This window comes from Mastomys coucha, unplaced genomic scaffold, assembly GCF_008632895.1.
Source record: "Mastomys coucha isolate ucsf_1 unplaced genomic scaffold, UCSF_Mcou_1 pScaffold8, whole genome shotgun sequence".
NCBI classification, from domain to species: domain Eukaryota; kingdom Metazoa; phylum Chordata; class Mammalia; order Rodentia; family Muridae; genus Mastomys; species Mastomys coucha.
Window position 1 is genome coordinate 37397172 of NW_022196914.1, and position 11010 is coordinate 37408181.

At 38.2% G+C, this 11010-nt stretch overlaps 1 protein-coding gene across 5 annotated transcripts in view; it reads right to left on the reverse strand.

The window, feature by feature from the left end:
* Positions 1-490: 490 nt before the first annotated feature.
* The window catches only part of Arsk (arylsulfatase family member K), a 53623-nt gene continuing 43103 nt past the window's right edge, over positions 491-11010 (reverse strand). For 3 of the 5 annotated variants that reach the window (XM_031360692.1, XM_031360694.1, XM_031360696.1), the window contains 3 exons: positions 9165-9389; positions 7891-8115; positions 491-1296 (listed from right to left, as the gene is read on the reverse strand). In XM_031360692.1, the coding sequence (XP_031216552.1) occupies positions 950-1296; positions 7891-8115; positions 9165-9389 (797 nt within the window). In that variant the 3' untranslated portion in view covers positions 491-949. The remainder of the gene's footprint in view (positions 1297-7890; positions 8116-9164; positions 9390-11010) is intronic. The other 2 variants (XM_031360697.1, XM_031360695.1) reach the window with 2 other exon arrangements.

Genomic DNA, 11010 nt, shown 5'->3' on the forward strand with positions numbered 1-11010 from the left:
AGGCTACTGAGAGCTGTGCGTGCAAGGATCAAAGAAACAGACCTCATGCACCTGGGCATGGGGGAAAATATTTACTGTAAGATAATGAAGAAGTGGGCATGCTTTGCCATGAGAAAGTGCTAAGAGATTGTGCTACATGATTGTTGTTAAATTCTATTTTTAGTCTTACTGTGTTTTACTATTAAAGATTTCTCACATTAAAGTTCATTGCCATTGCCAACAGAACGGTGGTCCTCTCGTTCTCATTCAGTCGCCCTCTCTACTTCAGCCTCACCCTTGTTGGCTGGCTCTGACAAAACACTATATAGCACATTATCAATTGTGTGTATACCTGCATGTATGTGTAAAGAATATATTCGTTGGTTGGTGACTAATGTACAGCTTGTGTACAAAAGGATACAAGTAAGGTGATTGTGGTTGCCCTTTGGAGGAAGCTGACCAGCAAAGAAAGGGGCCTTTATATTCTTTTTTTTTCTTTTTTTAAACAACAACAGAAAATAAAATCAACTATATTCAGAGTCTATGTCCCATTAAATAGTTCAAACACATCAAATACATCCAAAGAGTTTCACCAAAAGACTAGTCAGTCATGAAACATCATGATTCATAAATAACAATTGATGGTTGTTAAAATATTTCATATTCTGTATTATCCAAGGAAACAATAAGAATGCTTGCTTCTATTCTCTAAATACTTCTGATGTTAAACTGTCAGAGGTCTGCAACAATAAGGTCTTAGTATAACGAGTTTTGAAAATATGAGTTCTGAATTCATTGGCACTTAAGATATAGTACATAGTTTGAAAGTAGGTAAAATAAGCAATTGTTAAGGCTGTTTCAGTTTAATACGTACCAACATATTAATATATAGCTTGAGAAAGTTTCATTATTGTCTACTGCTACTGGAGAAGAGTAGGCTGTGAGCCACTTGGTGGACTGGAGTGAGCTGCTAGCCACTGGTGGACTGGAGAAGAGAGGGCTGTGAGCCACTGGTGGACTGGGGTGGGCTGCTAGCCACTGGACTGGAGTGGGCTGTGAGCCAATGTTGGATTGCATTTTCATACTTCCTTGGATCTTTTTGCCAATCTTGATGCCATCTAAGGTGTGCTATAACATTTGAGTAATTTTGTCCTACACTTTGTTTCCACATGATAAACTGTTCTTTATTGTATCGATGGACAGAAGCAGACACTTTAGGGTAGTTTATAATAGAACGAAGCTTCTGGTCCAAAGAATAAATAATTTCTGGAAATTCTGTAGCAATGTTTGTTAGCTCATCTGGATCCATGGAAAGATCTGAAAGAAAAGAAATAAAACAGTTATGTGCTAAAATAGTTTTGTTAGAATTTCGTTTTGACAGATAACATATTAGGATTTATTTTCATTTTCCTTTCTTCTTGGTGTAAGATGGGCAGTATGCATTCACATTAGCAGCATACCACATTCAAAACCATGTTTTCCTAACATTACATTTCATAATGACTCACTATGTTTTAGGTTAATGATTGTGAAGCAAGGAACGGCTATGGATTATATACTAAATGTGAAACAGTCTTGTTGATGAATGTATACATTAATATAATCATTCTGCCACCCCACTTTTTTTCTTATATGTATTCTTTGATGGCAGAAATGAACTGAGGCAGGATTAGAAGGTGGGACACTGGCAGAGAGAGATAGGAATTCTGGGAAAGAGTCAGAGGTGGCTGGATTCACTACTGGGACTCTGAAGCACAATGAAACTATGAACAGGTAACCAGCCTTGTGGCACATATAAAATAGAATAAACAGATTATATAGATTACAAATTAGTCAGGGAACAAGCCTAAGCTTATGGCCTAGACATTTATCATAAATAATTGTCTCAGAGAAAAGCATGGTTACAAATGGCGCCTAATGTGGGACATATATACCAACCGTAGCTAAAAACCCAAGCTTAGTACAAAAGATTCAGGCATTAGAAAAGCCCCAAAGTGAAGGTGCTAATAAATAGTCCCTCAGAGCAGTTTCCTAGCTGGGAGGGAGGCTAAATCCCTTTATGGAGAGTGAGTAGAGGCCTGAGAACAGGGGGAACTGGAGCCTCATAGCACTCCCCATAGGTGAAAAACTTCCCAGAGCTGAAGCAGATAGGCTCCTATCTCAGTATCAGGCTCAGTTGAGGGGGAACAGCAAGCTGCCATAGTCACATCCTGGCCTGAGGAGCCTGTAGACATATAGAAGGACAGAAGGAACATTTTGTTAAAGCTCTGGTAGGACTGAAAATCCTCAGATTTCTGAACTGTTAATGTGTAAGTTTGAAAACAATAAAAGAGAACAAATACTTAGTTTGAAAATAATAAAAATCCTTAAAGAGAGAATTAAATAAATAATATTAAAAATTCTCCAGAGGAAAGAGTTTAGAGAAAATCAAATATAGAAAAAGATAATTAAGCTTAGAGAACAATAAGAAAAATAAATAAATGCACATAGAAAATGAAGTCTCCAAAGAAAGGAGAAAGAGAGAGAAATAAAGTTTCTAAAGAAAAGAGAAAGAGAACAAAAGTATAGTTCCCCCCAAAGGAGAGAGTTCGAAACATTACAAATATTTTCCATATTAAAAAATGGAGGGCTGGAGAGATGGCTCAGCGGTTAAGAGCACCGACTGCTCTTCCAAATGGCCTGAGTTCAAATCCCAGCAACCACATGGTGGCTCACAATCATCTATAATGAGATCTGATTCCCTTTTCAGGAGTGTCTGAAGACAGCTACAGTGTACTTACATATAATAAATAAATAAATCTTTAAAAAAAAAGGAAAACACTATAGAAAAAGGCATTTGGATCCCATATCGTTTTGTCTTGACTGTCAACACAAAATTAACTATATGTTCAGTAATGATTCCAATTTTATATATCCTCTTTAAGAAAAATCAGAATAAAGCAGACTTAGAGAATGAGAAGACTAAATAATTAAATTAATGCTAGATTGGAGGACATAGAACAGGGATTGGAGGATTCTTTAAATCAGAATAAAGAATTTTCAGAAGAATCCAATCTGGAGCCTACAACAACTGCAGAAAAAGTTGTTCCACATGAGAAAAATCCACAAAGGCTTGAAAAATTAGATGGCAGCCCATAGAGATGCAATATGATGAGTTAAGAATCCAGATCCTGTTTAATGTAGTCACCTTGGAGCAATGTCATATAATAGATTATATGTTTCATTTTACAGAGTTTGGAGAATTAAGATACTGTGTATATGTTAATATATCGTACAATTGATACTTATTCAAAGGTTTCAATGTGTTTCTGCCTTTAACTCTGAAAAGGATGGTTCTAAGATTGCACATTTATTAGAGATGGTGACTATCTTTGAGATGTCTTTATAGCTTGAAGCTGATGATGCTTCAACATGTGTGTCCATTAGAATACAACAATTTTTAGACATTATGGCATAAGAATGTTACAAGCATATCTCAGTCCTACTGGTCAAGTAATTATAGAGAGATGTAACAGAACTTTAAAAGAAATTCTCATAAAACAAAAGGGGGAAAATGAGATCTAGAAATAGATTAAATAATATTTTATTGAGTTTAAATTTTTAAAATGTCAATGAGAAAGATAACACAGCTGCTGAAGTAAATGGATTTTAGGAAAGACTGCTGATTTAGATCAGCATATATATATATATATATATATATATATATATATATATATATCTGTGCATGTGTGTGTATATAATATATATAAAATAACTTCAGAATGAAAGGAAGAAAATGTATATGGTGAGCAAGAGATTTTTCATTTTTTCAACAGGAGAAAAAAAGCTGTGGATTCCTTCAAAGTCAATAAAATAAGATATGACTGGGGACCCCCCTGAAGATTTTGACTACAGAGAAAATATGGAAATCTAGAAGACCAACAAAATGGGTAACTTGTAATGCTGATCCCCATACTTGGGAACAGCACTGAGACTGGCAAAGACATGAAAATGTCTCCAGCCAGGACTTCAGCTAAGCATAGCCAATCTTGTGGGCTGCAGAGTTCTAAGGATTTATCATGCCATCCTCTCCTATGGCATGAATGAACATTTATATTACAATTTAGATATACTGTCAAAATGAATTTATAAAGTTTGATGCCTTTCTCCCATTCAAACAGAGCAGAGAATCATCCCTTGCTGAACTTGGATACTGCACATTCCTTATGTGTGCTAATATAAAGATGCATATTACCTTTGAAAGCTTATATGTTTGCAGAGTGAAAGGTCCAGATACCAAAGAAGACAAGTAGCCTAGGAGATGCTACACCACAGTCCCTCAGTTGATGTTTTCTTAAAAATCTATATCCAGGGGCTCTTCCAGAAGTCCTGAGTTCAATTCCCAGCACACAGACTATTGCAGTTAGGACTTCAGTTAATCCCTGCATTTTCCCATCAAAGTCTGGATAATAAATGTTACAGCCAGCTTTCTTAAGACTGGTCAATACACCCCCCCCAACACCAAAAAAAATGGTACCCCCAGAAGGAAGCCATTTTAAGAGAGCAATGCCTCCATTCCCAGTAGGGGTAGATGCTTTTTGGTCTTTGATTGGATAGTAGATGTTTGTTGTTGTTAAAAGGGAGTTGGTTACACATTGTTAATGGTCTTGGTCTGGGAGGAAACAAAGTAAGGGAGGTTAGAGTCAGGGATCTCTTTTTTGCCTTCTTTTTTTCTAGCCTTTTTTCTTGTCTATCTAGTGTTAAGGGGGAAAGTGGGGAGTAGGGATAAAAGAAAAAAAAAGGAGAGATATAGGAATAATAGGATAAAAATATAGATCATTGAATCTACTTTTTTTTTTTGTTTTCGAGACAGGGTTTCTTTGTGTAGCCCTGGCTGTCCTGAAACTCACTCTGTAGACCAGGCTGGCCTCGAACTCAGAAATCTGCCTGCCTCTGCCTCCCAAGTGCTGGGATTAAAGGTGTGTGCCACCACTGTCCAGCCATTGAATCTACTTTTAGACCAAAGAACATTAACATTGATATGGATTTTGTATATTGATACAAATTTAAGGTTATATTCTGTTATTACATACTGCTTTTTTTGTTTTTGTTTTGTTTTTTATATTACAACAATTTTAGAAACTTTTATACCATATACAAATTGGGGCAAAATATTTCACATAAATATCAAAGAATAGCAAGGGCACTCATTGTGGATAAAGTCTAATCTGATGTTTTCCCATTATTAGAAATTACTGTAATGCTACATCAATGTGTGTCATGAACAGTTGACTTTCCATTAGTAAATGAGTTTGTTGGGGATAGAAAAGTGTTTTCCTCCTATCTAACAGTTTGCCGTTCTACAGACTGTTTATATGTTTCAACTCCTACTTAAAGTATTGAATCTATTTCTTAAAAATTCAATGTTAAGTCCTTTTGAAAATTGCTTTACAAACTGTTTAGAGTAAATAAAAAATGCAAGTTAATAGTTAATCAAACTTATGGTCATGTTATATACTAGTTTAGTTAATTATAGAATAAAGCTTCATTTAGCTTCTTACAGATGTTTTCAAAGTTAAGCAGATAGACTACTAGAAACAAACAATTTAGATATAGTGTAGATAGATACATGGTCTTTTTTTTTTAAAGATTTTTTTATTGTATATAAGTACACTGTAGCTATCTTTGGACGCACCAGAAAAGGGCATCAGATCTCATTAAGGATGGTCATGAACCACCATGTGGTTGCTGGGATTTGAACTCTGGACCTTTGAAAGAGCAGACAGTGCTCTTAACCCACTGAGCCACCTTGCCAGCCCCTAGATACATGGTCTTAAAAAACCTCAGAGATCTGTAGAATATGACATTTAATGATGTTTTATTAATAAAAGTCTTTGGTTTGAAAGAGTAAGGGAAACTATATATGCAGGAAAAATTTTTATGGGCCTATTTGTGTACACTGGCCAGGAGATGCCTGAAGGCAGATGTAATTTTGCTAGTTGACTAAATATAGAATTTCTTTAGGAAAGAATAGTCCATGGATAAATGCTAGAGAATAATGTCATGGTTGGTGTACATATTGACTTTTCAGTCAGGTTTGGCTGTTGCAGAATATGTTTTAAAGGCAAAAATTTCAACAAGTATAAAGATGCCAATGGATTTTCTTTAGTGGTTCATTAATGAATTAAGTATCTACTTAAAAACAGAGAAAGTACTATGATGAACTAATGTGGGAAGAGAGGGAGGAGGAGGGTTTTTAAGCCAAGAAAGGATGAAGAAATCAGAAACCAGGAACAGACAGCAGATTGTAACATCACTTTTTATCAATGGTGAAATGGAGGAAGACTCATTATAGACAGCCGCTAAGATGTGAGACCCTTTGGATTAGCTGCTGTGAAAGACAGCTTGATTACATGGCACTGAGCTGGAGTGACTGTGGTTAGGTTTGCAGGCCCTAATGTAGGAGCTCTACAGAATTCATTTAACAACAATGTCTAATGTACATGAGTTCCAACAGAGTTTCTCTGTTGGAAGCCAGGTACCCCGGTTCTTAAAACTTAAGGAATTTTGGTACCTATAGAATTATTTCTAATTAATAATTTTTATATTTATAACTAGGACTCAAGCTTAGGAAGCAGTAAATACTAACAATGGCCTTGACCCTGTTTTATGTACAACATGGGGAGAAAAGATAAGAAAAACAATAAATTAAAAAATGCTGTTCAGAGGGTGGAGGAGCTGGCAAACTTATGCTGAACCTGAACTTTTCTTTTTAGGTTTATGACTTCTTAGTTCTGTGGCCCTGCACATCTGTCAGACTCTCTCTGACTTCCAGTTTGCTTCTCTGTAAACTGAAGGATGCAATCTTTTGTTTGTTTGTTTTGTTTTGTTTTGTTTTGTTTTGAGACAGGGTTTCTCTATGTAGCCTTGGCTGTCCTGGAACTCACTCTATAGACCAGGCTGGCCTCGAACTCAGAAATCCGCCTGCCTCTGCCTCCCATGTGCTGGGATTAAAGGCATGCACCACCACTGCCTGGAAGAAGGATGCAATCTTGTGACCTCTCTTCAGCTGAAAGCTGGCTGTCTCAGACCTTGGCTTGCCACAAGCAGTCAGCTCACCTGGGGCGAGGTTTCCTGACTTAAACAAAACCCTTTTTGATCCTGCCACTTCTTTGGCTATGCCCAGCGGAATTGCTTTGCCTGTATTGGAGATTGAGCATCCAAATGCTAATTTGGCCACCAGATGCTGTTGGACTGAGGGGGGTGGTGGGGGGTGGTGGTGGTGGGGGTTTTGCCTGCCTGCTTGTTTTCTCAGTTGGATAATACACTTTGGACTGAAAGCAGAAACCATGGCTCGGTCTCATTTTTTATTTCCTCTTGTTGTCCGATTCCCTTTATTCTCTTAGGCTCCTATTCCTCTTCCAGAAGACCCCGTTTGTATGTTCAGCTGCAGGTGGCTGCAACACAATCTCCTAGCATTGTGGTGACATTAAATGATGTAGTTAGAATGTGTGGAATCATCTGGAATCGAACGTAGGTGTACTGAGAATGTTGACTGGTAATGAAGAAACAACAGGCATCAGATGGTCGTTCCAGGAAACAAGGTTGAATGAGGTCTGGATAGCAGGCTCTGTGCTGGCTCTGGTTTCAGGTGCTGATGTGCGAGGCAGCTGCTCCTCTTTCATTAACTGAACACTGTCAGGTCATGCCACCGTCAGCAGTCACAGACTAGAGAGTGCGTGTGGGTTTTATAAACTGAGACTAGATCTAAATAAACACTTACTCTAAACCATGAGACCGGGGTGGCCTATTGTAGCCTATCCTAGCCTGAGAAGCAACAGGCATTCATTTATTTCAAGAACAATTATTGACTCTCTCAAGCATGTGGTGCAGATCAGCTCACTGTACATAAATCTGTATCAAGCAGCTTACCGAAGAGCTGAGGCGGCACGGATGCACCATCAGAGTAGGCTATGTACTTCCACTGGCCAGTTCGCAGCATGTAGGTGGAAGCATTTGCATTGCATCCATGGAATTCACTCAGAATCCAAGGTGGATGGTGGAGTTTGAATGCCTGTTCATTTGCAGATGCGTTTGACAACACTGTCAACAAGGAGTAGCCACTCAGATTTGGAGGCAGAGCAATCCCAGCTATGTCTTCAAAACAAAACGAAAGTGTTTTTTTGGTTAATTCTTTTTGGAGTTATTTGAACATTCAGAAACATCATCCCATCACTAAGGGAATAGTGACCAGAATAGAGACCATATATGGATTTGCAACCTAACTTCCTAGGCTGAGGTGCTCACGCCATGGTCATGCTACCCTGAGTGAGGTTACCTCTGACTGTTTCTCATTTCTTTGAGAGATATAATAAGAGTATAATAGTACTTCTATCCGCAATGTTCAGTCTTGGTGAAAATTAGCTAACTTGAAATTTGAGAACAGTGTTTGGCACACAAGGGGCCCTCAGTCAAAATTAGTTTATATGAGGCCAGCCTGGTCAATAGAGTAAGTTCCAGGACAGCCAGGGCTATATAGAGGGGGAAAAAAAAGATGTGTAGTCTTGTTGGCGGAGATATGTCACTAGGGGCAGGCTCTGAAGTTTCAAAAGGAAGAGAGGAAAAGGGACAGACGGTATGTACTAGACCATCTGTTCAGCTTCTTTACCTGAAGTCTTGCTGTCCTGAGTTCTATGTTCCCGTCAGAGAACACCTGAGGTGTGGTTCCCAGTGTGTTTTTCTCTGCCTCATGGATGTGGATCGAGATGTCTGTTGTTCCTGCCACTATACTATCTTTGTGCTCCACCATCACAGACTCTTACCCTCTGAAAAAATAAGTTGATTAAATGCTTTCTTTTAAAAGTAGCCTTGGCCAAGGTGCTTTCTCTCAGCAACAGAAACATGACAAATACACCCTGTAGAAAGTGGATAAGAGATTCCATAGTGGAAATGCTTATGTTTTAGGGAGGTGGTGGTAGAAAGTTGAATGTTGTATATAAATAAATAAAATAAAGTTGTAGCCATATCCTGATTGTGAATCTTTTGAAGAGAATATGGTGAAGGCCATAGATCTGTGAGCCATCATCATCCTTTCCTTTCAGAGAACGATTTTGACTCTCTGAGTGAGATGCTCAAGGCAGGAGATTCTGAATACTTTGCTTGTGTTTTTTTTCCCTCAGTATTACAAACACAGCCACAGTACTTACCAAGCATAGTAGGGTAAATATCCACAAGAGAAACAACACTTGATACTTGTAGGTTGGCCTTAACTCCCGGTCCCATCATCAGAAAAGGAACGTGGACACTAGCTTCATACATACTCATTTTATAAAACTGGCGGTGTTCCATAGCCATCTCTCCATGGTCTGAAGTATATATAACAATAGTTTTCTGAAGAAGATCTAACTTGCGAAGAGCCAAAATAATTTTACCTACCATAAAAATCAAGAAAAATTACTTTTGGTTTGTATTTTAAGTTCATCACATAACTGCACTGAGTTTGTTGGGATACTTCTTACCATCTGAATAAAACCTACAGTTTACACATGCTTTCTCCTCAGCTGACAGACTGGGGAGAGGAAGGGAGACAGACAGTATCTATCTGATCATCTGTTCAGCTGCTTTACCTGAAGTCTTGCTGTCCTGAGTTCTATATTCCTGTCAGAGAACACTCGAGGCTAGGAGGGGCTTCTTCCTTTTAGTGCCTCAAATGAGGAAAGCCAGGCAAGTCTGGAGTCACTACCGTACGTGATTCAGATGTTAGTGAAGATTGATATCACTACTGCCGCACAATTTCTGCACAATCAGAGGGGTAAGAACACTCAGAACTTCCCTGCTACCTTTGATCCTAGCTCCTTATGCAACTGCCCTTTTCTGTTCTTAAAGCTGGCTTAAAGTTATGGATATCCCACCCTTAAAAAACCATGAGCCACACAGACTGCACAAGCCATGACTTAGTTAACTGAGCAGTAACATTCTGAGAGGCCTTGTCTCTTTGACTTGGAAGCTGCTCCTCACTGGAATTATGAGAATCACAATAAAAAATGATCTTCATTTTGATAGATCTTAAATTTTGGGGTGCAAAAGTCTATATTAAATACACATATGATAGGTCCAGTCAGAGTTGAGGTCCGATGCTCTACAGAGGTAAAGAACTGCTTACTAATCAGGTCTCGACCTCATCCCATTCCTCTTTTCCCTCAATAGTATTCCCGGTACACTCAATGGATATCCTATTTCTTTCTTTCTCTCTTTCTATCTTCCTTTCTCTTTCTCCCCCTCTCTCTCTCTCTTTCTTTCTTTCTTTGGATATCCTATTCCTAAAAAAGTCTGATAACTCGATCTTTTCACATGTCTAATTAAGACTTCCGATAATATTAGGCATGCTCAGAATAGTGTGTCCTTGGACTTAGACCTTCTGTAGGTTCCCTCTGTCTAATTCTTTAGCAGGACACACAAGTTCTTCATCTTAAGTTCTCTATACTTAGCATCCTCAACTATTTGATAAATCTAGTAGTCTTAGACCATACAGTATACCCTGAAAAGTGTATTAGATTATGCTTTTTGCCTCTGTGTGAATACCATTTCTCCTACACTTCTGTCATGCTTTCACCTTTCTTTTGTAAGCAAGCTCAAGTATTAGCTGGTGACACCTTCTCTTGTAGAGGAAATTTGATCCGGCAATATGGCTCCTTGAGTGAGGAATCATATACAAAAACATAGGTTGGTATGATCCAGGTGGAATATAGATATATTCTTAATGTACACCTTTAATTCTTCTGGCTGAAATATAGACATGCCCTTATCACACATCTTTAATTCCTAATAATGTAGGTAAGGTTAGTTTCTAGAAGAAAGCAATCATGTTTGAAAGTGAAGTCTAATTCAGAGGCAGACAAAGTGGTGAAATATTTGACAGGGTCTGTCAGAGATAGGAGATAGGATGTGCCCTACTCTCACAAAAATACCACAGGAAAGAAAGGTGACTTAAAAGAGCAGCAGAAAAAAAAAGAGCAGCAGAGAAAGAGAGAGAGAGAGAGAGAGAGAGAGAGA